Below are 27,865 nucleotides of genomic sequence, written 5' to 3'. Positions count from 1 at the left end.
TGATCTGGGGAGAGGAGGAGATGGTCTTGCAAAGAGGCAGGGTGTGGTTTATCAGCCAAAATGTTCCCAGTCCCCATCCCCTGCCTGCCCCGCCCCTAGCCCCCCACCAAGCAACTCCTTTGAGTCACTCCCCTTTGCTTCAAGGAATTACCGGCCTTAAGAGTCTGTGTTCCTGCCGGCTTTTCCTCACAAGCACAATTCGCCTCCCAGTCACATTTTATACCAGGCCTTTATTCTCACAGTTCTGCTCCGTCCCATTCCTCACAGTCACCACACTCAGTGGGTCCCCTCATGATGGAGAAAGACAGGGAAATGAGAAATTCAGCGATGCTGAAGGCCATCAACATAACCAAAATTCCCTGTAACAGAAGAAAACACGAAGGGATACAGTATCAGCACAGCAATGCTCAGGCAATAGGGATTTCCGATGCTGATGGGGCAGCAGTGGTAAGGCGAGAAATGAGACCTCCACGTCTCAAGTGTGTCTAACGCTTAGGAAGCAAACTGCTGGAGGGTTGTGAGGAAATGTGGGTGTTTTCACACAGCAGGCACAGCAGGGCCCTGTATAGAACAGCATCATTGTTTTTCTGGAGGAAGTTATGCGAGAGGTAGTTACGCATCTACTTGCTGAATTATACGCTGAATTATATGACTCCACTTCATAAAAATGCAATGCAGAGAAATATTTTAAAAGCGGCCTGTTGAAAGAGAAAGAAAGAAGGTTAAGAAACGAAAAAGGAGCAAAAATAGAAAAGGAAATAAAAAGAGGGGAAAGAACCTACAGGCTAAGAAAAAGAGGAACATGCAGAAAAAGACACCTTTTAATGTAACGCTAATAGTAACTTCTCGTGTTCTTCTTGTTACCACTGAAGACCTTGAAAATATTTTGTATTCTGGCCACTAAGGGTGTCTGCAGGGACACACACCTGTTAGTAGCCCAGGGGCTGGACACAACTTGGGTTCTGCTGGTGAAGGTCTGTAAAGATGAGCACGGATGGCGCTCTCTCCTACAGCTGTCTGTGTCTGCACGCTTCGACTAGAGGCTGAAAAACTGTTCTCAAGTCACACTCAGCAAGCCACTCCGGTATCCTCGCCTGGAAAGTCCCATGGACAGTGGAGCCTGGCGGGTTACAGTCCATGGGGTTGCCAAGAGTCTGACATGACTGAGGACAGTACCTCTTGGTGTCGTTATGATTCTTTTATTCTTTAGTGACTGGAAATAGTTTATTTCTTTTCTCCTCTTCTGTTCTTTTCTGCTTTTTGTTTGATTTTTGTCTTTTTCTTTGTGTTTACCGTTCTGGAAAATGCTGCAGTAAACGTCCTGTGCACAGGTCCTTACGTGTGGGGGGCTCAGTGCTGTGGGGGCTGCTTTCTGGGTTAAGGTGGGTGCATCTTTCGTATAAGTGAGTGTCTCCTTGCTTTCCAGAATCTTAGGAACATTTCACATTCCTGCTGCTTAAGTACACAGAAGCATCTGTTGCGCCACTTCCTGGCCAGTCACAACTTTTATAAGCCTGGTTTTTGCCAGTCGAGTGTATGTAGACCCTCGTCCATTGTTGGTTTGCGTGGCATTTCCCGGCTAGTGAATGTGAGTGGCCCTCTGAGTGTCTCTGGCTGCTACGTCCGCGTGTTTGGTCCTTCCTCATAAACCTTTGTCTGTTTCTTCCGTTGTGTTCTTCACATTTTTGGTCACTTTATTTTCTCTTTGTGTATAAAAACCTTAAAACTTCGATGTTACCTGCTTTAAAAATATTGTTCCAGTTCTTTTACCATTGCAGAGCTCTAACGTAAATGTGTTTTCCTTGCCCTTTTGTGATTTCTGGATCAGGACCATACACTCCACCACGAAGTACGTTCTCCGTGTCCTCTGCTAGTCAATTCCCCTCCGCCCAGAGGAACCCGCTCTCGTGATTGCTGACACAGCTGGTTGGGTCTGCTGCTGCCTCTGCATCTGAATCTGCTCACAGACTGGGCTGCGCTTCAGCCACGCTGCTGCCTGCGCCACTGTCCCACTGTGTGAGCATCACAGTCGGTTGCGCCTCTCTGCTGCCGACAGACATTTGAATTGTTTCAAGGTTTTAATTGCTGCGAATAGATTTCCCCAGAAATCTATTGGTTTCTTGGTTAATTGTTGGGTTTGCTGATATGTAAATAAGTCTATGCTTAATTTTGTTAAAAGCTACCAGGTGGTTTTCCAAGGTGGTTGAATTCTAGTTCCTCCATATTCCGGCCAGCACTCAACTCTGCCAGCTCTTTTAATCCAGGTCCTTCTGGTGTACGCGCAGTGTATCTCACTTGTTATTTTAATTTGCATTTTTTTTGGTAAGTAACAGTGCTGAACAGATAGACGCTCACTAGTCATTGGTGTGCCTTTCTTTGTGAGGTGCTCGTGCAGGCCTTACTTTTATTTTTCAGTCTTTTTGTTGTGGATTTTCAGGAATGCTTATATATTCTGGATGTGGGTCCTCTATCAGTTACGTGTATTGAGGAGATTACCTCCCATTCTGTGCCTGGCATTTTCACTTTCTTTTTTTAAAAATTGAGATGTGTGACATATAACATTGTGTAACTTGAAGGTGTACAGCATGTTGATATAATACATTCATATGTTACAATATAATTACCACCATGGTGTTCATCAGTCAACACTTCTATCACGTCATGTAATTATCTTTTCTTTTCTATGATGAGAATATTCACAGTCGAATCTCCTGATGACACTGAAGTCTGATACAGTAGTGTTTACAGTAACGCTATGCCACATGTTAGGTCTTCAAACCTTATTCGTCTTGTAAATGGAAGTTTAAACCCTTTGACTAACATCTCCTCACATCACCCACTGCCAGCCCCTGGTAACCACCATTCTATTCTGTTCCCATAAGTTTGGATTTTTTAGATTCCACGTATAAGTGATGTCATACAATATTTATCTTTCAATATCTGACTTATGTCCCTTAGCATAATTTCTTCAAGGTCTATCCATTTTGTTGCAAATGGTAAGATTTCTTTTTTATAACTGACTAATGTTCCTGTGTGTCTGTGTGTCTCTGTGTGTGTGTATCTCATATTTCCCGTCAGTGGACAGTAATGTTCCTGTGTGTGTGTGTGTCTGTGTGTGTGTATCTCTCACTTCTTTAGCGTCCATCCGTCAGTGGGCAGCAATGTTCCCATGCCTTGGCACTTGTAACTCTTCCTGCAGTGAACATGGGGGGGACACATATTTCAGCTGTGTTGCAGTCTGCTTTGGATTAAATGCCAGAGCGGATTTGCTAGATCATATTATAGTTCTATTTTTAATTTTTTTAGCCGCCTCCATCCTGTTTTCCATAGTGATGACACTAACTCTCTTTTCTACTAACAGTGCACAAGGGTTCCCTTTTCTTTACACTCTAGCCGACATTTGTCATTTCTTGCCTTTTGACGGTAACCATTCTGGCAGGAGTGAGATGGCATCTCACCATGGTTTTGATTTGCGTTTCCTGATGATTCGTGATGTTGGGCATCTTGTCTCGTATCTATTGGCCTTTTGTATCCTTCATAAAAATTTCTATTCAGACCCTCTGCCCATTTTTAAATTGGATTTATTTTGCTGTTGCTTTGCATGGTTTTTAGAATTTATTTTGGATATTAGACTCATATTAGATGTATTGTTTGCAGATACGTTCTCCTATTCTATAGGTTCACTTTTTATCTTCTTGATGGTTTCCCTTGCCGTACAGAAGCTTTTCAGGTTGATATTAGTAGTTCCACTTTTTAATTTTGTTTTTTTCACCTTTGCCTTTGGTGTCAAATTCAAAAAATCATTGCCAGGACCAATGTCAAGGAGCTTACCTCCTATGTCTTCCTCTAGGAGTTTTACGGTTTTAGGTCTCACATTCACATCTTTAATCCATTTGAGTTTATTTTCGTGTGTGGTGTAAAAGATAGTGGCCCAGTTTTATCCTTTTGCATGTGGCTGCCTGGGTTTTCCCAGCACCACTTATTGGAGAGATTGTCCTTTCCTCATTTTATACTCTTGGCTCCTCTGTCATAAGCTGACTGACCGTGTCTGTGTGGGTTTATCTGTGGGCCTTCTATTCTGTCCCACTGGTCCTTCTTTCTGTTTTTAGGCCAATACTGTACTGTTCTGATGACTGCAGCTTTGTATATGCTTTGAAATCAGGAAGTGCAATATCTTCTGCTTTTTATTTCTCAAGATCACTTTAGCTATTTGTGGTATATCGTGCTTCCATACAAATTTTAGTGGTTTTTTTTTCCTTCTATATTTGTGAAAAATGCCACTGGCGTTTTGGTAGGGATTGCATCGGCTGCTGATTGCTTTGGGTAGTATGGACATTTTAACAATATTAATTCCTTTAATCCATGAGCAGAGGGTATCTTTCCATTTCTTTGTGTCTTCTTTATTTTCTTTATTCAATATCATATTTTCCAGTATGCCAATCTTTCACTTCCTTGGTTAAATTTATTCCTGTATATTTTCTTTTTTGATGTAATTTCAAATGGGATTGGCTTCATTAATTTTTCTTTCTGATAGTTTGTTATTAGTGTTTAGAATGCACTTAACTTTTGTTTATTGATAAATAATCCACCAAAAATTATTAAAACTAATAAACAAATTCCATGAAGTTGCAAGATACAAAACTGATAAACAGGCACAAGCGTGCTCTGTAATCTCTGTGGATGGCACAGGACACAGGGCAGCTGAGACAGGCCTAGAAAGGGGTAAAGTAGAAGCAATCCCTCTCTGCAATATTGAGGGTCACTGTGCAGCCACAGGGCTTCCCTGGAGGCTCAGAAGGTAAAGAATCCGCCTGCAATGCAGGAGACCTGGTTTGATCCCTGGGTGGGGAAGATCCCTTTGGAGAAGAGAGTGGCTGCCCACTCCAGTATTCTTGCCTGGAGAATTCCATGGACAGAGAAGCCTGGCGGCTACAGTCCGTGGGGTTATAGAGATGGATAGTTGAACTGAGAGACTAACACTTTCACTTTCAATAATTAAAACTTACCAAAGTCTCAAGTTCTTCAAAGCTTTACCTTCTTCTCTGGTAAAGCTAAAGTGTTAGTCGCTCAGTCGTGTCTGACTGTTTGCGACCCCATGAACTGTAGCCCACCAGACTCCCCTGTCCATGGAGTTCTCCAGGCGAGAATACTGGAGTGGGATTTTCCGGAGTAAGGTGGCTGCAGCGCGTGTGCTGAGGACCCGGAGCTGGATGGTGGGGCAGCTGTTTCTGCAGATAAGTGGCATCATGCAACATCTGTCTTTCTCTGCCTGACGGACTTCACTCATTTGACAGCCTACTTGTGTCCGCTACTTTCACACATGTGGTAATGTTCATGTTTTGAAGCCAAAATATGTGTGTTTCTTTGGTTATCCTCCATTCAAGTACAGTCATCCACATCAGTGGCTGGAAACAACTGCTGCTCTCCAGGGACAGGTTGTTCAGTTCAAACTCTCAGACACTGAAGAACAGATTAGAGAAGTAACTGTTCAAGAATGGTATGTAAAAGAAGGAGATACAGGGTCTCAGCTTGATAGCATCTGTGAAGTTCAAAGTGATAAAGTCACTAGTCATTATGATGGAGTCATAAGAAACTGTGTTTTAATCTAGATGATACTGCCTATGTGGGAAAGCCATTAGGAGACACAGAAACGGAAGCTTTAAAAGATTCAGAAGAAGATGTTGTTGAAAGCCCTGCTCTGTCCCATGATAAACACACACACCGAGAGATAAAGGGCCAGAAAACAGCAGCGACTCCTGCAGTTCGTCGCTTGCGATGGAAAATAGTATTAAGCTGAGTGAAGTTATTGGCTCGGGAAAAGATGGCGGAATACTTAAAGAAGATATTCTCAACTACCTGGAAAAGCTAACAGGAGCTACACTACCTCCTTCACCAAAAGCTGAAATTACGCCGCCTCCACCAAAACCGAAAGACAGAACTATTCCTATTCCAATATCGCAGCCTCCAGTGTCCACAAGCAAAGACAGAACCGAACCAGTGAAAGGCTTTCACGGAGCAATGGTCAAGACCATGTCTGCGGCCCTGAAGACACCTCATTTTGGGTATTGTGATGAGGTTGACCTTACTGAACTGGTTACGCTATGGGAAGAATTAAAACCCACTGCTTTTGCTCGTGGAATTAAACTTTCCTTTATGCCCTTCTTCTTAAAAGCTGCTTCCTTGGGACTACTACAGTTTCCTATTCTTAATGCTTCTGTGGATGAAAACTGCCAGAACATAACATACAAGGCTTCTCATAACATTGGAATAGCGATGGACACAGGGCAGGGCTTGATTGTATCCAATGTGAAAAATGTTCAGATCTGCTCCATATTTGAGATCGACACTGAACTGAACCGCCTCCAGAAACTGGGCTCTGTGGGCCAGCTCAGCACCAGTGACCTCCTAGGAGGAACGTTCACTCTTCCCAACATTGGATCAATTGGTGGTGCCGCCAAACCAGTGATACTTCCACCAGAAGTGGTAACTGGGGCCCTGGGAACAATCAAGGCCTTTCCCCACCTTAACGAGAAAGGGGAAGGCTGTAAGGCCCAGATAATGAACATGAGCTGGTCAGCTGATCACAGAATCATCGATGGCGCTACAGTGTCACGCTTCTCTAATTCGTGGAAATCCTACTTAGAAACCCTGGCTTTTATGCTACTAGATCTGAAATGAAGATTGATCAGACATCCTTGAACTTTCTGAGCTTCCAAAGAGCACGTAGAGCCCAGCTGTGCAGCACGCGTCCCTCACGGCAGTTAGTGTTGTAAATGGCTTCTGACGCATGATTATGGTTCCGAGGCACAAGGGGATCAACTATTCTGTCAGGCTTTTCCTGAAAAGGAATAACGGTGTGCCAGTTCTCCCAGGCCTGTCACACTTTACAGGTCACAGAACTGAGCTGAACTGAAGTGTGACTTCTTAATATGGTGCTGAGGCCTTTGTGTCCGTGGATCAAAACTGGAAGGAGCAACACAATGAGTGTTATCGAGAGACAGGCAGCCATGTACCGTATTTGCCCTGTTTTTTCCTCTCTCTTTTTTAAATTTTTATTTTAAACTGAAGACTTATTTTATTTTAAACTTGAGTTAAACTTAAGTTTATTTTAAACTTAAGACTCTTAATGAAACTTAGAGAGTTGCATTATACTTAGTTGGGAAAAGGAATTTATATACAAATATATTTTCTATTTCCCCACAAGAATGCAAATTATTTTATAAAGTAAGTGCAATTATATTTACCTTTTAAGATATCCAGGAGTCTGTTGTTCTGTAGCTATTATCATCTGTAAATGTCTTATTTGTATAAAGTAATGTCTTTTGAAAGTGAAAATTATAAGCTAATCTTAAAATGTCCAATTATAGTTTTGTAACCTATAAGGCCATTGAAAGTATTTGTTTAAAGTGGATAAACTTTTAGAATTTTGGCAATGTTGTAGTGTTTTATTGGGAGAAATTTCACTTTTACAACCTTGCTTCAATGTGAGGAAGGTACTTGAAATGTACCAGTCACTGACATTGTCTTACATTCAGAAATCCATCACCTTTTAATTTTATTTTTATACTTTCTTGGTCTTCAGCTAAAAGGGATAGACTAAGAAATTAGAGTCTGTTCTGGTCTCCATATCCTGAGAAGGACTTTGAATCAGGGGAGAGAGGAGACTAATGGGTAATTATGGACATTAAAATGAACTAATAAATTTTGCACAGAAATGAAGGCATCCTCACGATCATTCTTTAGAAGCCCCCTTGACTCAGAAAGTCAGGTCGTCTCTGATATTGTCTAAGTGAATCCTGTTGTTCAAGTGAGGTTTGTGACAGAAAAAGTTGTTTTAACGTCTTTTTGATTTTTTTCAAAATGGAAATCATGTGTAAGTCAAAAAATAATGGATCTAATGAATGTTATTCTTTTTAAAATTCAGATAATATGAAGAATTGCAAAGAAAATAAAATCATCCATAATCCTGCCACTATTAACAGTTAGATCAAGCTATCTGCATACACAGCTGTTCTTTTTACGAAAATGAGATTGTGCTGGATCTATCATTTTATAATTTGATTTTTAATTTAACATTATATTCTCAGTCAATAAATGATTCCATATTATGATCCTTAAAAAAAAAAGAATACTGGAGTGGGTTGCCATTCCCTTTCCAGGGGACCTTCCCCACCCGGGACTGAACCCCAGTCTCCTGCACTGCAGGCAGATTCTCTACCGTCTGAGCCCTGAGGGAGCCCTATCAAACTGGAGGCCGATAGAATTGCTCCCCGTTTCTGCTTGCATGTCAGTGTTGTCTGGCATGTTGAATGCTTCATCTAGCCCAGTGCATATTATTACTATCACCACTGCACCATACCAGCAGCGCTCACCTGGGCGTGTCCGCGTGCCCATTCTCTCCGTTGATCTTCTGTGGCTGCTGCGCCTCACTGGCCGGCATCTCCTTCTGTTTGGAATTCCTCCTCCTTCGTTATTCCTTTAGTGGGGGTGTACGGGGGGCAAGCTCAATCTTCGTGTCTCTAAAAATTCTCCATCTCACCTTCATGTGAGGCATTTTAATGGATAACGATAGATTATAGGTTGGCAGTTACTGTACTCAGCACATCGAAGATATTGTTCTGTCTCCTTCTTTTACTGATGCTTTTGGAAAGTTGGCCGTCCATTCAGTTGCTTCAGTTTTTCCTTTTTTGTAATTATTAAAATCTTTATTTATTTATTTAGTTTTAGTTTTAGCTATGACTGCTGAGAATTGAGAAATGAGAAGAAAACTTAATTTGGAGAAATGACTCAGCAAACAGTTAAAGTGCACCACAGGCTGGTGTGAACGGCTACTGCCTAAAGTCAAGCTTTTAACTTAAGGCTTTTCAGAGCCTCGTTATTTTAGTCAAGATAAACCCATGGAGAACTGCTTTAATGGTAATTTTATGTTAATTCATGTTTTCCGAAAATAAGATTGTCGTCTGTGCCTGCGACTCTTCTGCTTTGCAAGTCTAACCGTTTCCTGTCCTGTCCCGGAAACCGCCCCACGGCTGACTCAGCTGATGAAGCCCTCTTGCGCCCTTTTCTGTTCTCGCCTGTTGGGCCTGAGACTCTGTGCTCTCCTCTGCTTAACACATGTAACAAGTTAAGCTGTTAACTGTCATAGATTTTGCTGGTAATCTTCGAAGGAGCCAGGCCAGACCCCTCGCCATTATGGTCCTGTGACTCGCCTGGCGGCTGTCCCTGGACCCCCGTGAGCTTCCCTGTCCAGGGTTGACTGTCCTTGCTGGTGAGGCGAGCGTTTCATCGAGCAGGGTTTATTTATCTGTCCAGGTCGCTGGTCTCCCAGAGCCCTTTTTCATTATCCCTCAGATTTGTTCTCGTTTTCCTCTGTGAAGGTCCTGCCCAAGCTTTGCCACTGGCCACCCTGTCTGCCCATCTGCCTCCTATCTGTGTTTCTCTGCGTGTGTAAGAATAGGTCACAGGGCAGGACTTATTTCAGGTTTTCTCATCCTTACCCAGCCACGGGGACTAATGAGTAAAAGGTCTCTTTGAGCAATAGCCCTTCTAGAAACAACTGTCTTGGATTCCTCCTTAAAATATTAGAAGAATTTTTTTTTTAGTTTTATTTATGCATAAGAAATTTGCTGTGGGATAGATTCCTTTTGACAAATTCCATCTGTCAGAGGCGGCTGATTCCTTTTGTCCGCAGGGAGGGGTGGATTTTCCAAGGCCGTGACTATCCCTCAGACTACTTACTTTCCAGTTAATCATTGGCTGAGTCCTTGGAAATTAACTCTGTGTCATATTTCAGTCAGTATTTCAATGGATTTGATTCCCACTCTGAGAACATGGATGATACAATAAATTTGTCACTTTTCCCCTCTGATATAGACTGCTTTCCTTTGACAGCTATTTATCATCCTTTGCCACCTTGGGCAGGAGCTTGGTTACTTCAGAAACTTCATCAGAGAAAGAATACACATGAGCCTTGTTCGTAGACCTTGCTAACACCCCCCCCACACACACACACACACACACCTTTCCTGGCCTTAAGCTCTGCTCTTCTAGCATTTCTTCAGAAGTAAATGGTCCAAAAGACAGGACAGCTCGCAGACAGCGGGAGCAAGTGCCTCGATTTACCAAGTAAACTGCTTCCACTCAAGATGATTGAAACAAAACTACCCCCAACCCCCGCCCGGCTCAGAGCGACAGACACTGTTGGTGGCAATGTGCTCATTTCCTAGGCCCGTTCCTCCCCACTATGCTAGTTCAGAGTTCTCGATTGTTGGTAGACAGTCCTACACACATGGGACCACCAAGGTAAACTCTGAAAATTACTATTGGCCTAAGAGACAAACTCCTAAAAAGACACAAGCTACTGAAATTAACCCAAGAAGAGATAGAACATCTGAATATTTCTACAACAAGGAATTATATAACTTCTACAGAGAAAAGCCCAAGGCCAGGAGACTTTGTTGGTGAATTCTTCTAAATGTTTACTGACACCATCATTGCTTCACAAATCTCTGCCCGCCCACCCGCCCCCCACCAAAATATAAGAGCAGAGAATATTTCTCAGCTCATTCTGTAAGGCCAGTTTTAAACAGACACAGAATCAAAGGCATCACACAAAAAAAGGACAACTATAGACCAGCATCTTTTAGAAATACAGATGCAAAAATCTTTTAACAAGATACTAGGAAACTGAATCCAACAACATTTAAAAAGGATTATGCACAATGACCAAGCGAAATTTATCTCAAGAATCTAAGGTTTATTTAGGATAAAAAAATCAATGCAATATACCATATTAATAGAATAAAGGACAAAACCACATGATCATCTCAATAGCTAAATTGAGAAAAAGCATGTAAGTAATTTATCACCCATTATAAAAATATTCAACATAGTAGAAAGAGGAGAGAATGTCCTCAACCAGAAAAAAGTTCTCAGACAACGATCTACTTAAGGGTGAAAGACTAGACGTTTTCTCCCAAAGTACAGAAGAAAAACAAGGATGTCTGTCTGCTCTTGCAACTTCAGTTCAACATTGCGCTGGATGTTCTAGCCAGGCAGTTGAACAGAAAAAGAAAGGAAAGCATCCATATTCGAAGAAAAGGAAAACTATCTGAATTTGCATATCATGACACCACCCTTATGGCAGAAAGTGAAGAACTAAAAAGCCTCTTGTTGAAAGTGAAAGAGGAGAGTGAAAAAGCTGGCTTAAAGCTCAACATTCAGAAAACTAAGATCATGGCATCTGGTCCCATCACTTCATGGGAAATAGATGGGGAACAGTGGAAACAGTGTCAGACTTTATTTTGAGGGGCTCCAAAATCACTGCAGATGGTGATTGCAGCCATGAAATTAAAAGACACTTACTCCTTGGAAGGAAAGTTATGACCAACCTAGACAGCATATTAAGAAGCAGAGGCATTATTTTGCCAACAAATGTCAGTCTAGTCAAGGCTATGGTTTTCCAGTAGTCATGTATGGATGTGAGAGTTGGACTAGAAAGAAAGCTGAGCGCTGAAGAATTGATGCTTTTGAACTGTGGTGTTGGAGAGGACTCTTGAGAGCCCCTTGGACTGCAAGGAGATCCAACCAGTCCATCCTAAAGGAGATCAGTCCTGGGTGTTCATTGGAAGGACTGATGTTGAAGCTGAAACTCCAATACTTGGGCCACCTGATGCGAAGAGCTGACTCATTGGAAAAGACCCTGATGCTGGGAAAGATTGAAGGCAGGAGGAGAAGGGGACGACAGAGGATGAGATGGCTGGATGGCATCACCGACTCAATGAACATGGGTTTGGGTGGACTCTGAGAGTTGGTGATGGACAAGAGGCCTGGCGTGCTGTGGTTCATGGGGTTGCAAAGAGTCGGACAAGACTGAGCGACTAAACTGAACTGAACTGAACTCATGTTCTTGTATATAAAATAACGTAAGGAATCCTCTAAGAACTATTACAAATAATAAGTTAGAGTGAGAGTAGATAGTCTATTAATATAAAGATCAACTGTATTTCCACACAGTAGCAACGACTATCACAAAAATAGAATTTAGAAAGCAATTCCATTTGCGCATGTACGTGTGCTAAATCGCTTCAGCTCTTTGTGACCATGGGCTATAACCTGCCAGGCTCCTCTGCCCATCAAATTCTCCAGCCAAGAATCTGAGAGTGGGTTGCCATGCCCTCCTCCAGGGGACCTTGCTGACCCAGAGGTTGAAGTCATGTCTCTTAAGTCTCCTGCATTGGCAGGTGGGTTGTGCCACCTGGGAAACGCTAATTTTGTAATAGCATAAAAAGAGAATAAGATAGGAACAAATTTAACAAAAGAAGTGCAGGCTTGTGTACTGAAAACTGTAAGTCATTGACAAAGAAATTGAAGAACTAATCAAATGAAGAGGTTCATGGATCAAACACTTTGTATAATAAGGTGTCAATACTGGTCTACAGATTCAATGTAATACCTATAAAAATTCCAACTGGCTTTTCTTTTCCCCAAAATTGACTGGATGAGCCTAAATTCATGTGGAAATGCAGAGGCCCCTAGCAGCTAGAACAATTCAGAAAAAGAAAAACAAGCTTGAGAACTTGCAGCTCCCCTTTTCAGAACTTAGCACAAAACCGCCATAATCAGGACGCAGTGGTTTTCTGTTGGTGAGAACGTAAATCGTTGCATCCACGATGGAAAACAGTGTGAAGGTTCCTTAAGAAACCGAAACCAGAGTTGCCATACGATCCCGGGATCCCAGCCCTGGGCATATTAACAGACAAAACCGAAGTTCAAAAGACACGCACCCCGGGGTTCACTGCAGCACTGTTTGCAACAGGCGAGACACGGAAGCAACTCAAATGCCCACAACAGGTGAGCGGGTAAAGATGCTTCATGTACACAAGCCCGGGCACGCTCAGCCGTGCCTGACTCTTTGGGATCCCACGGACTCTAACCCTCCAGGCTCCTCTGTTCATGGGACCCTCCAGGCGAGCACGCTGCAGTGGGTTGCCATTTCCTTCCCCGGGGACCTTCCCGACCCAGGGGGAAGCTGCGTCTCTGTGCCTCCTGCGCTGGAGGTGGGTTCTTTACCTCTGAGCCGCCAGGCTCCCTGTAGTGACCACACCAGTCTGCATTCCCAGCAACAGTGCAGGAGTCACCCAGTTTATTTTAACCAAAGGTTCACGTCCTGGTCGGGGTGCAGGGTGGGAGGACACCGTCAGGGGATCTGGTACAGGGCCACAGTTTCTCAAGGAGATTTCTTTCTTTCTTCACTCGGTTCAGTAAGTTCTCTCTGCTGTTATGGGGCAGAGGATTTTGTATGCCTTTTTGCCCTTACCTGAAGAGTACAGTAACCTCTCAAGGACCCAGGTCCTTAATCTCAACGTGGAGATCTTTTCTAAGTCTTCCCACTTGGAGTGGAGTCTGGGCTGTGGCCTCTTTCTCCTGCCCTACGCTTAGGCTGGGGACCGGGTGCCAACTAGACAACACTGGAAAAGGCCTCGAGGAGAAGCAGCTGTGTTGGTCTTTGGCATCCGTTGACAGATTTTTAGATTAGGCGTCTGTGTAAACATTGATCTAGGAGCTCCAGTGACTCTTCAGCTCTGCTGTGTTTTTGAAGTGGTTTTTTTTTTTAATGTAGCATTTTTCTTTGTTTTCAGAGAAGGTTTGATTCAAATAGCTCAATTAACAATTACAAGAAGCAGTCTCTCCATTTTCTTCTCTTTGGCCTTGCTTTCTATAGTCCTTGCACATACAGACACTCAGTGTTTCTTAGAATGTGCCATATGAAATATTTTACTCTTATTAGGATCCCCCTTTGCCAGCTTTCTCAGCAGTTTTGGGGTCTCACTGTTTTTTTCTCCGTGTAGATTCGTATTTTTTTCCGTTTCTTCACACTAACTTCAGTGGTATTTTGGAAAGAGCAGAAATAAATGCCTGTTTTCTATCTACCATGTTTTATCAGAAGTCCAGTCTAAGTATTAAAACCAATTCCATAAAAGTATTCCGCAACATTGCTATCTGTACCCTTTTCTTTTAATATGTCACTTTACCTTTTGGGTTTTATTTACTGCTATGCTTGTTTTATCTCCTTATCTGTGAGTTCCTAAAAGTGGGGGTTATAATGCGTTCATTTCTCTATTTTACAGTGCCTGAGGTGACAGTCTATCAGATACTGTGATTTCGGTAAGATGTTTGAGAATAAAACACAGTACCCGTGTCTGCAGCGTTTTTTAGGAGATGCTGATAAATGGCACCCACTCCGGTAGTCCTGCCTGGAAAATCCCATGGACGGAGGAGCCTGGTGGGCTGCAGTCCATGGGGTCGCAAAGGGTTGGGCACGACTGAGCGACTTTGCTTTGCTTTCAATCGGGCGCTAATAAACCTTCCTGAGTAAAGGCATTTCTCCTCGCCCTGAGAGAGCAGCCCACTTACAATGAAGAGGGTGGTAACCGCGTAGCACTCGCTAACTTCCCCAGCGTAGCCGCACAGGAAGTCTCGGTCTATGAGGAAGCCGATGACGAGGAGGAAGATGCCCGCGGCGGCGGCCAGGGCGCTCAGCGCGCTCATTATCCGGCTCAGCGTCACCTGAAAGACAGTGGGACCGGACGCGGTGGCAGCCCAGCGCGCGGACAGAGCCGCGGACGGGCGGCGCCGCAGGCTGAGCTGCCCCGGGCGGCCTGCCACCCCGGCGCCTGCACGTGACCTCTGTGGGCTTCAGGGCCTCGTCCACAGGAAGGAGGGGTCCAGTGGACTGGCCATAACCCTTCCACCCCCGCAAAGCCGTACCTAAGCTGCCCCCATTTAATTGCGGGAAGCAGCCTACAGCGGACAAAAGAGGAGCTAACGGTTAGGGGGTTAGGGGGCAGCCGCACCACCTTGCCTCCCCATGCTCCACTAAACGTCGCGGCCTGTCGACATTTCCACTTTATGACTGTTTAATGAAACCTTGTATTTCTTTGCAATTTTTGTTTCCTTCTAAAACTACAAGCCCACAGGTGATGTCCTTTGCTGAAAATAATTGATTGGCCTATGAATTAATATCTCATGTCTTTGCTTCTTTGGGAAAAGTAAAAATACTCTACTTTATAACTCACTTGTAAACTAAAAGTTGGCATTCATTAACACTGTATTATTTATTTTGAGATTCTGCTTACAAGGTTGAATTACAGAAAATGGATGAGGAAGTTACCGGAACATTGAAACCTGTCCCCCGCCCCATATGACTGAGTAACGTGGGCAAGTCATTTATTCAGCCTCAGTGTCTAAGAATTTAACTAGATGCCCTAGAAATGGCACTAGTGTTTTATGATTCTGTGAAAAAAGAAGTAAACATCATTGATCGGTGTCAGTACTTGGCAGTTTGTGGAATTATAGTGGCTTAAGGATTTTCCAAATTCGTTTGCAAGGCTGGAATGATTTAAAGTTAAAATTCTTTAGAAAAGGGGATATATAACTCACCAGAGTTTCTGTGGTTTTTCTTTCCAGGGCAACTAGAAAGGCTCCAGAATTAACAAACTGTTAAAAAGAATACATATCTTAGTGACGGGCACACTGAGCTGACTTAAAGAATTCTCGTGGTTAACAGACCGCTGCCCATTTCTTTTGCATCCCTCCTTCCTGGTTCACACAGTCCCCAAGGCAGCGAGAAGGGCTGATGCCTTCCATGATTGTCCTGAATGTATAGTGGGTGAAATCCGGTCCTAACTATTTGAACATGAGAGATTTTTTTTAACCTTACGGGCTTTTTTTGTTTTCTCATCTGTCTTCCTTTCACAGCTATTGTGGACTCAGCTCTGATACCACGAGAGACTAGTGTCAAATCAGTTTACAGCCAACAAGATTGGATTCCACCATTCTTCCAAGAAACCTCCTTCATACCCGTTTGCGTCCAGCGTGTTCTCTTAGATGAGAACATAGATGGAGTTGCAGCTGATACACTGGAAATTCTGGAAAAATCCTGGTAATTTCCATGGAGGTGAGTCACGCTGTGTATTGTTCTTGTCAATCTGATCTCAACATATCTGTTTTAAAATTCTAGTCCGGTGGACTGAAGCGCCTTCAGCTCCGTCCCGCCGCTCTCGCTGTCTGGGCTGGCCTCGGTTCTCCCGTAGCTTAAGCCTCTGCCGTGGTTCTCCCTTGGTATGCAGCAAGGCAGCAGTGCCCCTAATGCCCAAACACCCCCACTCCTTTCCCCCCCACCAGGTTAACCGCTCGTCCTTGAACAGTTAGGCAAGCTGCAGATGTCTCTGGAGAACGTGCCCTCTGTTCTGCAGAGTCAGCTAGTGTGTGGAGAAGGCAACGGCACCCCACTCCAGTACTCTTGTCTGGAAAATCCATGGACAGAGGAGCCTGGTAGGCTGCAGTCCCTGGGGTCACACAGAGTCAGACATGACTGAGCGACCTTGCTTTCACTTTTCACTTTCCTGCACTGGAGAAGGAAATGGCGACCCACTCCAGTGTTCTTGCCTGGAGAATCCCAGGGACGGGGGAGCCTGGTGGGCTGCCGTCTACGGGGTTGCACAGAGTCGGACATGACTGAAGCAACTTAGCAGCAGCAGCAGCACCCTGTATGCCCTATATCATCACCCATCACACCAGACGATGATTGTCCGACACTCTACTCAGCTGCCTGCCAAGGCAGGAGATGCGGGAGACGGAGGAGACCCAGGTTCAATCCCTGGGCAGGGACGATTCCCTGGAGAAGGAAATGGCAGCACCGCTCCAGTGTTCTTGCCTGGAGACTTCCATGGACAGAGGAGCCTGGCAGGCTACCATCCACGGGGTCGCAAAGAGTGGGACACGACTGAGCGACTGACAGTCACTACTCGGCTGAGACCTTGAGACCAGGGACTGCCGTTTCTCAGAATCCCCAGACGCTGCCAGTGTTCTGATGCTAGAATAAGTGCTAAAATAATGCTTCTTGAATGTGATTAAATGCTGCTGTGCAGCTCAAAGGTACAGCTGAGAAGTCCTAGCTCTTCTTCACTTCTCTAAAGGGTAACTTGATCTTTCATCTCTGCTTATATAAGCACTTTCTATGCCTCTGTGATATCTATCAACTACTTTGAAATGACCTGTTTCCATGTTTTCTTTCTTGCTAGATGTGGGAGCCCTTTGAAGGAAGGGCTCATGCGTTATTCTTTTCCTTTGCCCCCTCCCCCACCCAGTTTTATTGAGATATAATTGAATTATAGCACTGTATCAGTTTAGGGTATAGAACTTAATGATTGACTGACATGTATCATGAAAAGATTGCCCAATAGGTTTAGTTACCATCCATTCATAATCTCACATAAGTATCAAATAAAGGAACAGAGAAAGCAAAGAAGAAAAAAAGCTCCTTGTGATGAGAACTCTTAGGATCCACCCTCTTAAACTTTTTCCCGTGTATCATACGGCAGTGCTAACCGTGGTCCTGATGCTGTGCATCGCATTTCTGGCACTTTCATATCTCATACTGGAAGTGTGTGCCTTTAGAGCAGATTCGTTCGGCTCCCTGCTCGCCTCTGCCCATCCCCCGACCACTTTCCTGGAGCCCACATATAAGCAAGAGCATCTGGCACTTGTCTTTCTCTGTCTGGCATTTCAATTGGCATAATGCCCTCAACGTTCGTGTGCGTTGTCACAGGTGGCAAGATGTCCTCATTTCCTCACGAACGAGACTGAGTGGTGTTTCCGTGTGTGGCGTAGCACAGCTTCTTTGTTTGTGCACTGATGGACATGTGGGTTGTACCATGACTTGCCTGTTGTAATCGTTGCTGCTATGAACATAGACGTGCAGATACGCTTTTGACCAACTGCTTTTATTTCCTTTGGGTATATTCCTAAAGGTGGGATTTCTGGATCATAAATCTATTTTCCATAATTTTTTGTGAAACCTCTATGCTGTTTTCCGTAGTGGAATTGAAGTTGCTTAGTCGTGTCCAACTTTTTGTGACCCTATGGACTGTGGCCCCCCAGGCTCCTCCGTCCATGGGATTTTCCAGGCAAAAATACTGAAATCGGTTGCCATTTCCTACACCAGGGGTCTTCCATATCTGACTTATAATAGTAATTCATTTTGAATGGATAAGTGGACGAATAGTGTCAAGATCCAAGCAAATATTCCCAAAGGAACCTCAAGACCCAATGATGGAATGCAAGTAACTGATGAATTGGGGAAATCATTTCAACAGAGTTGGATTTTATTTTAATTTTTCAAACCATATCATACAACTCAGCGTAGCTCATTTCATTACTAAGAACTCCTTAATATCCCTGTTGGCATGACTTCAAATTGAATTTGACTGACTTATACTCACCAAAACAGAGCTCCAGAATGGATATCCTGAAATAAATATAAAGGGAAACCTTGGGTATGGATCTTCCAAGGTGAAAAGGAGAACAATTCCAAAAGAAAAGTTCATCACTCCAAACAGGATCTGGACAGCCTGCAAATAGAGGAGAACGTCCTGGTGAAAAGCGATCAGCGTGGAGGGCTTCCTGTGTGAGAATTCAGGAGATCTCCTTCTGCTTAAAAGGAAATTGCCCCCATTAATAAATCAGGTAAGTATAGTAGACACTTCTTTATGAGGACAGTAGAAGTTTCTACAGATATTTTCTTGACCCCTCTGTCCAGTGATTGATGAGAGTAAAACGATCTAATTCCCTGCTCCTGAAAAGGTAGTCCATGGATTGGGAACATTAGGATCACCTGGGAATTAGAAGTGCAGACTCTCAGGTCATGTCCTGCACTTACTAAATAGACTGTCCAGGTGAGACTGAGAAGTCGTGTCTTAAGCTCTCCAAGCATCAGGGAAATGCAAATAGAGAGCAGATAGACATCACTTCACACCTGTTAGGATGGCGGTCACAAGAGACAAGGGAACAGTCGCTAGAGTGCACGTTGAGAAGGGGGAGGCCTCATCGTGCACTGCTGGTGGGGATGTATCACTGCAGCAGACAGGATGGGGAGTCCTCAGAAAGTGAAAAATAGTCCTGCTATGTGACCCGGCAATTCCACTCCTGGGTATATGCACAGAGGAAATGCAACCACTATCTCGAAGAGCTATCTGTACTCTCAAGTTAACTGCAACATTATTCACGATAGGCAAGACAGAGAAACAGCCTAAAAGTTCATTGGCAGATGCGTGGATAAAGACACACACACGCACACACAGGAATATTATTCAATCACAAAAAGAAATCCTGCTTTTACAACAACATGGATGGATCTTGTGGGCATTATGCTAAGTGAAGTAAGTCAAAAGAAAAGGCAGATACCACATTATGCCCTCTATATGCTGAATCTAAAAACTTCAAACTCGGGGTTTCCCTGGTGGCTCAGTGGTAAAGAATTCGCCCGCCAATGAAGGAGACGCAGGTCTGATCCCAGGTCCAGGAAGATCCCACGTGCCGAGGACGGTCTGAGCCCGAGCCACAACTATTGATGCTGTCCTCTAGAGCCGGGAAACCACAGCTACCGAGCTGCAGCTGCTGAACCCTGCTCGCCACGACTACAGGGCAGCCCCTGCTCGCCGCAGCTGGAGGAAAGCCCGCCTGGCAATGAGGACCCAGCACAGCCAAAGATAAATAAAATTATTTTTAAAAAACATCAAACTCACAGGAATGGAGAGTAGGATGGTGATTGCTAGGGACTGGGAGGCAGGGGAAATGGGAGATGTTCGTCAAAGGGAACAATGTTTGGTTTTAAGTTCTGGGGATCGAGGGTCCAGCACAGTGACCGTAGGTAGCAGGACAGCATTGTGGACTTAACAGTTGCTGTGAGAGCCAAGCGTTAACGTTCTCGCCATCATCCCCACAAACTGTATGAGGCGAAGGAGTGATAACTAACCTTACTGTGTGGACGTTTTGCGATATGTCTGTGTATCAGATCATCACATTGTACACCTTAAATTTACACAATGTTATACGTCAACTATGTCTCAGTAAAGCCGGGGGAGAGACCTCAAAGGCTTTGTCATGTAAGTGATAGAGTCTGAAAAACACCTGATTCTAAATCACCATAGCACAGTGAGCTTAGCTGCTCAGTGATGACCTAAGTGAGTGGAAAAGGAGGAAGACCCAGGAGGGAGGGGATACACGTGTGGCATATGGCTGATTCACGACGTTATGTTGCACAGCAGAAATTAACACATCCTTGTAAAACAGTTATGCGTGGGTGCTTACTTGCCGAGCTGTGTCCCACTATTTGTGAGCCCATGGACTGTAGCCTGCCAGGTTCCTCTGTCCATGGGATTTTCCAGGCAAGAACACTGGAGTAAAACGCTGTTTCCTGCTCCAGGAGATCAGCCCCGCCCATGTCTCCTCCCTCAGCAGGCAGATTCTTTACCACTGAGTCGCCTGGGAAGCTAATTACACTCCAGTGAACAATAATAAGTCACCACACCAGTCTGGCCTCAAGTAGTGGACAGTCAGAAAACCCTTCTGCTGATGACCAGTCCTCTGAGCCTGTGGAGGTACCATCATCTCCTGGGGCCCAGAGCACCCGCATCTTTTCTACATTTTTCTATTTTTTTTCTCTCTGCCCCACATTTGTGATGCTCTACAACAGAGACATTACTTTGCCAACAAAGGTCCATCTAGTCAAGGCTATGGTTTTTCCAGTGGTCATGTATGGATGTGAGAGTTGGACTGTGAAGAAGGCTGAGTGCTGAAGAATTGACGCTTTTGAATTGAGGTGTTGGAGAAGACTCTTGAGAGTCCCTTGGACTGCAAGGAGATCCAACCAGTCCATTCTGAAAGATATCCGCCCTGGGATTTCTTTGGAGGGAATGATGCTAAAGCTGAAACTCCAGTACTTTGGCCACCTCATACGAAGAGTTGACTCATTGGAAAAGACTCTGATGCTGGGAGGGATTGGGGGCAGGAGGAGAAGGGGACGACAGAGGATGAGATGGCGGGATGGCATCACGGACTCAGTGGACGTGAGTCTGAGTGAGCTCCGGAGTTGGTGATGGACAGGGAGGCCTGGCGTGCTGCAATTCACGGGGTCGCAAAGAGTCGGACACGACTGAGTGACTGAACTGAACCGAACTTACCGAGGACACCCAGTAGTGTTTCGGTTGTGGGAATGCTGATTAGAAGGTGCGCAATATGTGAGTCTGCGTCTCCGCTGGCTCCCAGTCCGCCTCCTGAGACTCTGAGCGCCCTACTTCCGTGGCAGCGCTGTCGGAAAAGGCGCAGTGAGTGGCGCCGTCTTCCTCGCCTCCGGACTCGTGCTCCGCGCTCGCCGAGCGCCGCCGCTTGCGTCTCCCGCCGCCGCCTTGCGTTCCGTATGCCAGAACCAAGTTCCCTTTTCTCCCTTTGAACCTTTTCTTCTTTCTGCCGTCTCTTTGTTTCTAGTGTCATCTTTTCCTGAAGCTTAAAGTCATCTTCAGCTCTTCGAATGTCCCTTGACCTCCTGCGATCAGAAAGTAACCAAGCTTTCCTCTTCCTTCTGTTTTCAAAATCATAAATATTTGGCTTTTGCTCTTCCCTTTTTCCCGTCGTCAGCAATGTTGGGGCCCCTGTTTCACGCACCCCAAGTCCCTCCCATGTGTCAGTGAGTATGTGCGAATATTCTCAGCTTGTCTCCATCCGTGGTTGGGAAGTTGATCCCCTGCTCTCTTCCTTCCTTGTCGTGAGCTCTTCCAGCAGGCACACGTCGCCTTCTGCTTCTCGGGGCCTAAATGTTCTCGGGCAGTCACGGCCCCTACAGTGGGAAAGCGTGATATTTGGGGAGTAAGCTCAGCTCAGTGGCTGCTACCATTCATCTAGACTGTTAATACTGTTCTCTCACTGGCCTTTCTGCACCAGCATCCATTTTCCCTGTTTGACAGTGTCAAAGAGAAGCCCAATCCCATTACTTTTCTCAGTATTGTTTGAAACACAGCAGTCATCAAATTCATTCAGAGAAGTGTTGAAAATGGTGTCCTGCCCCACCCCCTCAAAATTGTCATTAGGTAGTTCTAGAACAACGTATGTATTTTATAAAGCTCCTTAGGTTATTTTATTGATTTTACAGACTGGAAAATAGTAATACTTATCTATGCTATAAAATCTGAGTAAGGGTGGTTTACAGGGTTCCTGGAAATTAGGTCTCCAAATTGCTTTCCTCGTTACTTCTCCTCACCACTTTGTATTTTTGTTTTGTACTTTTTTAACACCATGGTAAAAGGTACGTATAAAATTTACCATAAAAAAATAAATAAAAAAAATAAAATAAAATTTACCATATTTGCCATTTTATTTAAAAGAGTAAGCTTTATTTTTAAAAGTAGTTTTAGAATTACAGAAAAATTGAGTGGAAAATGCAGAGAGTTTCCGTATATCGCCCTGTCCCCTTCCTTCACCTCCTACCCAAATATCGACGTCTCCCACCGGATGGTGGTTTTGTTAAAACTGATGAACCAACATCGACACGTGACTGTCAACCAGAGATCGTCCTTTACACTGGGCTTCAGGATCTGTGTTGTGCTCCAGGGCTTTTGGGGAAAGTATGATGTCATGTGTCCACCCTTGGGCTATTGTACACAGTGGTTTTTCCTGCCCTGAAAATCCCCCGTTCTCCACCTCTTCATCCTGCCCTGCTCTCCTCGTCTCCTGGCAGCCACTGACGGTTTCGCCTGTGTAGTTGTGCTTTTCCAGGATGGCATATAGTTGGCATCACATGATAGCTGGTGGCCTCTGCAAGCCGGCTTCCTTTGCTCAGCAGTGTGTGCTTTGGGGCCTCCTTGTCCCTTGGTGGCTTGATGGCTCGATGCCTTTTCTGCTGAGTGATATTCCACTGTGTGGATGCACCACACTTTACTTATCCATCCTGGTTGCTTCTTACTTTGTCCTTTTTCAATCCTCTCACATCTTTTAAGCCTAGCTTTTTTCCTTCCAGCTCTCCTTTGCCGTCCATGAAAGCTGTGCCACCTTGAACTTTTGCCCATTATGCTTTCTTCATCTGGAATATTCTACCTCCCTCCTCTCTGCTTTCTGAAATTGCATCACTTCTGTGTTCAGATTTGCCATGATGCTGTCTCATCCCCTGAGCTGGAAGTAACTGTTTCCCCTCTGGGTTCTCCTGCCCCACCACCAACACCATTTATCACTTTCAGTAAATGCGGCATTGAAATGCAGTTATTAACATTTTTATTCTCTTCGTTTTAAATTATTCATTTTCTCTCCTCAGTGAGAGAAACTAGACTGTGTGTGTCTTTATAGGCCCTATAATGTTAAACAGAGTTTCCTGCATGCAGTTTAATAACGTGCATTTCAGAAATAATTTTCACTCTTCAGCAGAAGTTTGGAAGTCATTATATTTGAATAAGTGCTAATGCAGTTTAGACTGATGGCCCCATTCCTCATGTCAGTGGACCATATTTATGTACTAATCTCTTTATTTTTCCTGAAAAAAATATTGATGTATTTCTATTTTCTATTCTATTTTCTATTTCTATTTTCTAAGGATATTGAAAGGATATTTTCTAAGATTTGGGCAATATTATAGCCTCAAACGGCTTCCCTAGTGGTTCAGATGGTAAAGAACCTGCCTGCAGTGCAGGAGACCTGGGCTAAATTCTTAGAGGGAAGATCTCCTGAAAAAGGAAGTGGCCACTCCAGTATTCTTTCCCAGAGAATTGCACAGACGGAGGAGCCTGGTGGGCTATAGTCTACAGAGTCGCAAAGAGTCAGACACAGCTGAGCTACTAACGCTTGCACTTTCATAGCCTCAAATATACCTGAACCCCCACGTTGTCTGAAAAGAAGATTGCTAAATAATTGATAATTAATGTTGATGAAGTGGACAGATGGATGGATAGATGAAGACTTACAGTATTAAGGAGATTTTCTGCAAAAAATTTCCACATACACAAATACCATATCACTGTTTTCAGACTGAATTTTGATTTTTCATTGGGAAAATATGAAACTGTGGAACTGAACCACCTGAGATATAGAATTTACTGTGTTGACTTCCATTCAATTTTCTCCTTCCTTTTTTTCTGAACTTGACTGGAAAAAAATCGTACAGGTAGTCAGTTTGGGGATTTTTACTGTGTGACTTTAAAGGGTCCAGGGATCTTGGCTTATTTGTTTAGTGTTTTCCTTTCCATAGACTCTTACACAGGATTGATATAGAAGCGATACACGTCTCCTGAACTGAACGAACATAAACTTTGGAACTGGCTCCTACCTTGAAACATGGTGTCACCAACCATAAAGCAAACAAAAGGACAACCTAAAGAATGGGAGGAATCTTTGCAAATGATGCAGCTAACAAAGGCTTAATTTTCAAAACATACAAATAGCTCATACAACGCAACAACAACAAAAAAGCCAGCCCAATCAAAAAATGTACAGAATATGAATAGGTATTTCTCCAAAAAAGACACAGATGGTCAACAGGCACGTGGAAAGATGCTCAGCATTACTCATTACTAAGAAATGAAAAGCTACAAGGAGGTACCACCTCACACTGGCCACAAGGACCATCATTAAAAATATATAGAAAAAGGTAGATATATTCCTAAGTATTTTATTCTTTTTGTTGCAATGGTGAATGGAATTGTTTCCTTAATTTCTTTTCTACTTTCTCATTATTCGTGTATAGGAATGCAAGGGATTTCTGTGTGTTGATTTTATATCCTGCAACTTTACTATATTCATTGATGAGCTCTAGTAATTTTCTGGTGGAGTCTTTAGGGTTTTCCATGTAGAGGATCATGTCATCTGCAAACAGTGAGAGTTTTACTTCTTCTTTTCCAATTTGGATTCCTTTTATTTCTTTTTCTGCTCTGATTGCTGTGGCCAAAACTTCCAGAACTATGTTGAATAGTAGCGGTGAAAGTGGACACCCTTGTCTTGTTCCTGACTTTAGGGGAAATGCTTTCAATTTTTCACCATTGAGGATAATGTTTGCTGTGGGTTTGTCATAGATAGCTTTTATTATGTTGAGGTATGTTCCTTCTATTCCTGCTTTCTGGAGAGTTTTTATCATAAATGGATGTTGAATTTTGTCAAAGGCCTTCTCTGCATCTATTGAGATAATCATATGGTTTTTATTTTTCAATTTGTTAATGTGGTGAATTACATTGATTGATTTGTGGATATTGAAGAATCCTTGCATCCCTGGGATAAAGCCCACTTGGTCATGGTGTATGATCTTTTTAATGTGTTGTTGGATTCTGATTGCTAGAATTTTGTTGAGGATTTTTGCATCTATGTTCATCAGAGATATTGGCCTGTAGTTTTCTTTTGTTCATCGCAGCACTGTTTATAATAGCCAGGACATGGAAACAACCTAGATGTCCATCAGCAGATGAATGGATAAGAAAGCTGTGGTACATATACACAATGGAGTATTACTCAGCCGTTAAAAAGAATTCATTTGAATCAGTTCTGATGAGATGGATGAAACTGGAGCCGATTATACAGAGTGAAGTAAGCCAGAAAGAAAAACACCAATACAGTATACTAACACATATATGTGGAATTTAGGAAGATGGCAATGACGACCCTGTATGCAAGACAGGGAAAGAGACACAGATGTGTATAACGGACTTTTGGACTCAGAGGGAGAGGGAGAGGGTGGGATGATTTGGGAGAATGGCATTCTAACATGTATACTATCATGTGAATTGAATCGCCAGTCTATGTCTGACGCAGGATGCAGCATGCTTGGGGCTGGTGCATGGGGATGACCCAGAAAGATGTTATGGGGAGGGAGGTGGGAGGGGGTTCATGTTTGGGAATGCATGTAAGAATTAAAGATTTTAAAATTTAAAAAATAAAAAACTAAAAATAAAAAAAAATGATAAAACATAAAAGGTGATGTAATGAGGTAAAAGTCATAATTAAAAAAAATATATATATATATAGAAAAATACATGCTGGAGAGGCTGCGGATACAAGGAAACCTTCCCACACTGTTGAGGGGAGCAGAAAACTGGAGGTTCGTTAAAAAGCTAAAAATGGTATTGTCATATGATCCAGAAATCCAATTCATGAGCATATATCCACACAAAACTGTAATTCAAAACAATACATGTGCTGCAATGTTCTTGAAAAGTGAAAATTGCTCAGTCGTGACTGACTCTTTTTGACCCCATGGACTATACACTCCATGGGATTCTCCAGGCCAGAAGACTGGAGTGGGTAGCCGTTCCCTTCTCCAGGGGCTCTTTCCAACCCAGGGATTGAGCCCAGGTCTCCCACTTGCAGGCGGACTCTTTACCAGCTGAGCCACAGGGAAGCCCAGGAATACTGGAGTGGGTAGCCTATCCCTTTCCTAGTGGACCTTCCCAACTCAGGAATCGAACTGGGATCTCCTGCATTGCAGGCAGATTCTTTACCAGCTGAGACACGAGGAAAGCCCTTGCAATGTTCATAGCGGCACTGCTTTCAGTAGGCAAGACATAGAAGCAACCCAAATGTTTTACCAACAGATAGATAGAGAAGATATAGGTCTTCCCTCATAGCTCAGTTGGTAAAGAATTTGCCTGCAATGCAGGAGACCCGGGTTCGACCCCTGGGTCAGGAAGACCCCCTGGAGAAGGAAATGGCAACCCACTCCAGTATTCTTGCCTGGAGAATCCCATGGACAGAGGAGCCTGGCGGGCTGCAGTCCTTGGGGTCTCAAGAGTCGAACACGACTGAGTGACTAAACCACCACCACCGTGGTTTCTATGCACAGTGGAATGTCCTTGAGCTATAAATGGAATGAAACAGTCTCATTTGCAGCAACACTGATGGGCCTAGAGATTATCACTGAGAGAAGTAAGTCAGAAAGAGAAAGACAAATACCATACGATATCATTTAGACGCAGAATCTACAATATGACTTAAATGAACTTATCAATCAAACAGAAACACTCAGAGACCCAGGGAACAGACCTGTGGTTTCCAGAGGGGAGGGGAGGCGGGGGCAGGGTTGGACTGGGAGTTTAGGGTCGCAGGTGCAAACTATTATGAATAGACAACAAGGTCCTACTCTGTAGCATAGGAAACTATATTCAGTACCCTGTGATAAATCATACTAGAAAAGGATATGGAAAAGAATGTATATATGACTGAATCAGTGCTGCACAGCAGAAATTAGCACAACTTTGTAAATAAACTACACTTCAGTAAAACAGATTTAATAAACATCATTCTACTATATACTATATATATATATATATATATTTCCCCCTTCTCTTCTTACCCACTGTCTTAGTTCAGGCTTCTTTACCAAAGTACCCTAGACTGAGTGGCTTACAAACAGCAGAAATTTATTCCTCATAGTCCTGAAGACCCAAAGTCTGAGCTCAGATTCCCGGCCTGGTTGGGTTCTAAAGGAGGTCCTCTGCCAGGTCGCAGAGGGCTGCTGTTGAAAGAAAGCTGGCTGGCTTTCTGGCCTCCCCTTCCAAGGGCTCTAATCCCCGATTCATGCAGGCTCCACCAGTGGAAACTAATGACCTCCCGAAAATCCCGTCTCCAAATACCATCACATTAAGATTAGGATTTCAGATATAAATTTGGGGGCTAACAAACATAAGCCTCTAACATACCCTGTGTGGAATTTACATGGGGGAAATCTTACCCCTAAGACTTTCATTCTTGTAGTGAGCAATTTTGGAAAGGGCATGCTCGAGTCGTAGGTTGAGCCTGTGGCATCCCTTGACTGAAATTCGGGCATAGTGATGTCTGGAGGAAAGACGAGGAACACGGGACTGTGTGCAGCTCTTGAGCTCATGATGGCGCAGCTGAGATTCTGAAGTGAAACCTAAAGATGGTTTAGCTTCAGCCTAGGTCATGCTCTTCTGTACAAGGCCGTCGGAAGCACCGCCATTGTTGTGCTTTGCCTTGGAATTACAGAACCGCTGAGTCATAGTCATGGAATCTCAGGACTGGTCAAGATCTCCAGAAGGTT

General features: G+C 43.8%; 2 protein-coding genes and 1 long non-coding RNA gene across 4 annotated transcripts in view; 2 read left to right on the top strand and 1 right to left on the bottom strand.

The window, feature by feature from the left end:
* Positions 1 to 139: 139 nt before the first annotated feature.
* On the bottom strand, positions 140 to 27,688 carry MS4A5 (membrane spanning 4-domains A5). Its single transcript, XM_004016512.5, has 5 exons — positions 27,536 to 27,688; positions 18,285 to 18,413; positions 15,442 to 15,498; positions 14,416 to 14,568; positions 140 to 359 (listed from the first exon to the last, which is right to left on the bottom strand). Exons 1-5 carry the CDS (start codon positions 27,686 to 27,688, stop codon positions 237 to 239), a joined length of 615 nt encoding a protein of 204 aa, XP_004016561.1. The 3' UTR covers positions 140 to 236.
* Positions 5,496 to 7,040, top strand: LOC105602405 (lipoamide acyltransferase component of branched-chain alpha-keto acid dehydrogenase complex, mitochondrial-like). Its single transcript, XM_042232814.2, has one exon. It carries the CDS (start codon positions 5,776 to 5,778, stop codon positions 6,676 to 6,678), a length of 903 nt encoding a protein of 300 aa, XP_042088748.2. The 5' UTR covers positions 5,496 to 5,775; the 3' UTR covers positions 6,679 to 7,040.
* Positions 12,681 to 27,865, top strand: part of LOC132657848 (uncharacterized) — a 43,999-nt gene continuing 28,814 nt past the window's right edge. The window contains exons 1-2 of one of the 2 annotated variants that reach the window (XR_009596572.1): positions 12,681 to 12,852; positions 15,760 to 15,958. This is a non-coding gene — a long non-coding RNA (uncharacterized LOC132657848). The remainder of the gene's footprint in view (positions 12,853 to 15,759; positions 15,959 to 27,865) is intronic. The other variant, XR_009596571.1, reaches the window with a different exon arrangement.

This window comes from Ovis aries, chromosome 15 (assembly GCF_016772045.2).
Source record: "Ovis aries strain OAR_USU_Benz2616 breed Rambouillet chromosome 15, ARS-UI_Ramb_v3.0, whole genome shotgun sequence".
NCBI classification, from domain to species: domain Eukaryota; kingdom Metazoa; phylum Chordata; class Mammalia; order Artiodactyla; family Bovidae; genus Ovis; species Ovis aries.
Note: the sequence above shows the minus strand (reverse complement) of the source record. Positions and strands in the feature narration are given on the sequence as shown.

What these genes read in the sequence shown, in the direction of transcription:
- LOC105602405 (XM_042232814.2), top strand. Translation starts at nt 5,776, where the DNA reads ATGGAAAATAGTATTAAGCTGAGTGAAGTTATTGGCTCGGGAAAAGAT.
- MS4A5 (XM_004016512.5), bottom strand. Translation starts at nt 27,688, where the DNA reads ATGAGCTCAAGAGCTGCACACAGTCCCGTGTTCCTCGTCTTTCCTCCA. An exon ending in GAAAAACCACAGAAACTCTG is followed by an intron (nt 14,569 to 15,441) that starts GTGAGTTATATA and finishes ACTGTCTTTCAG; the next exon opens with GTGACGCTGAGCCGGATAAT. An exon ending in CGGTTACCACCCTCTTCATT is followed by an intron (nt 360 to 14,415) that starts GTAAGTGGGCTG and finishes CTTCTGTTACAG; the next exon opens with GGAATTTTGGTTATGTTGAT.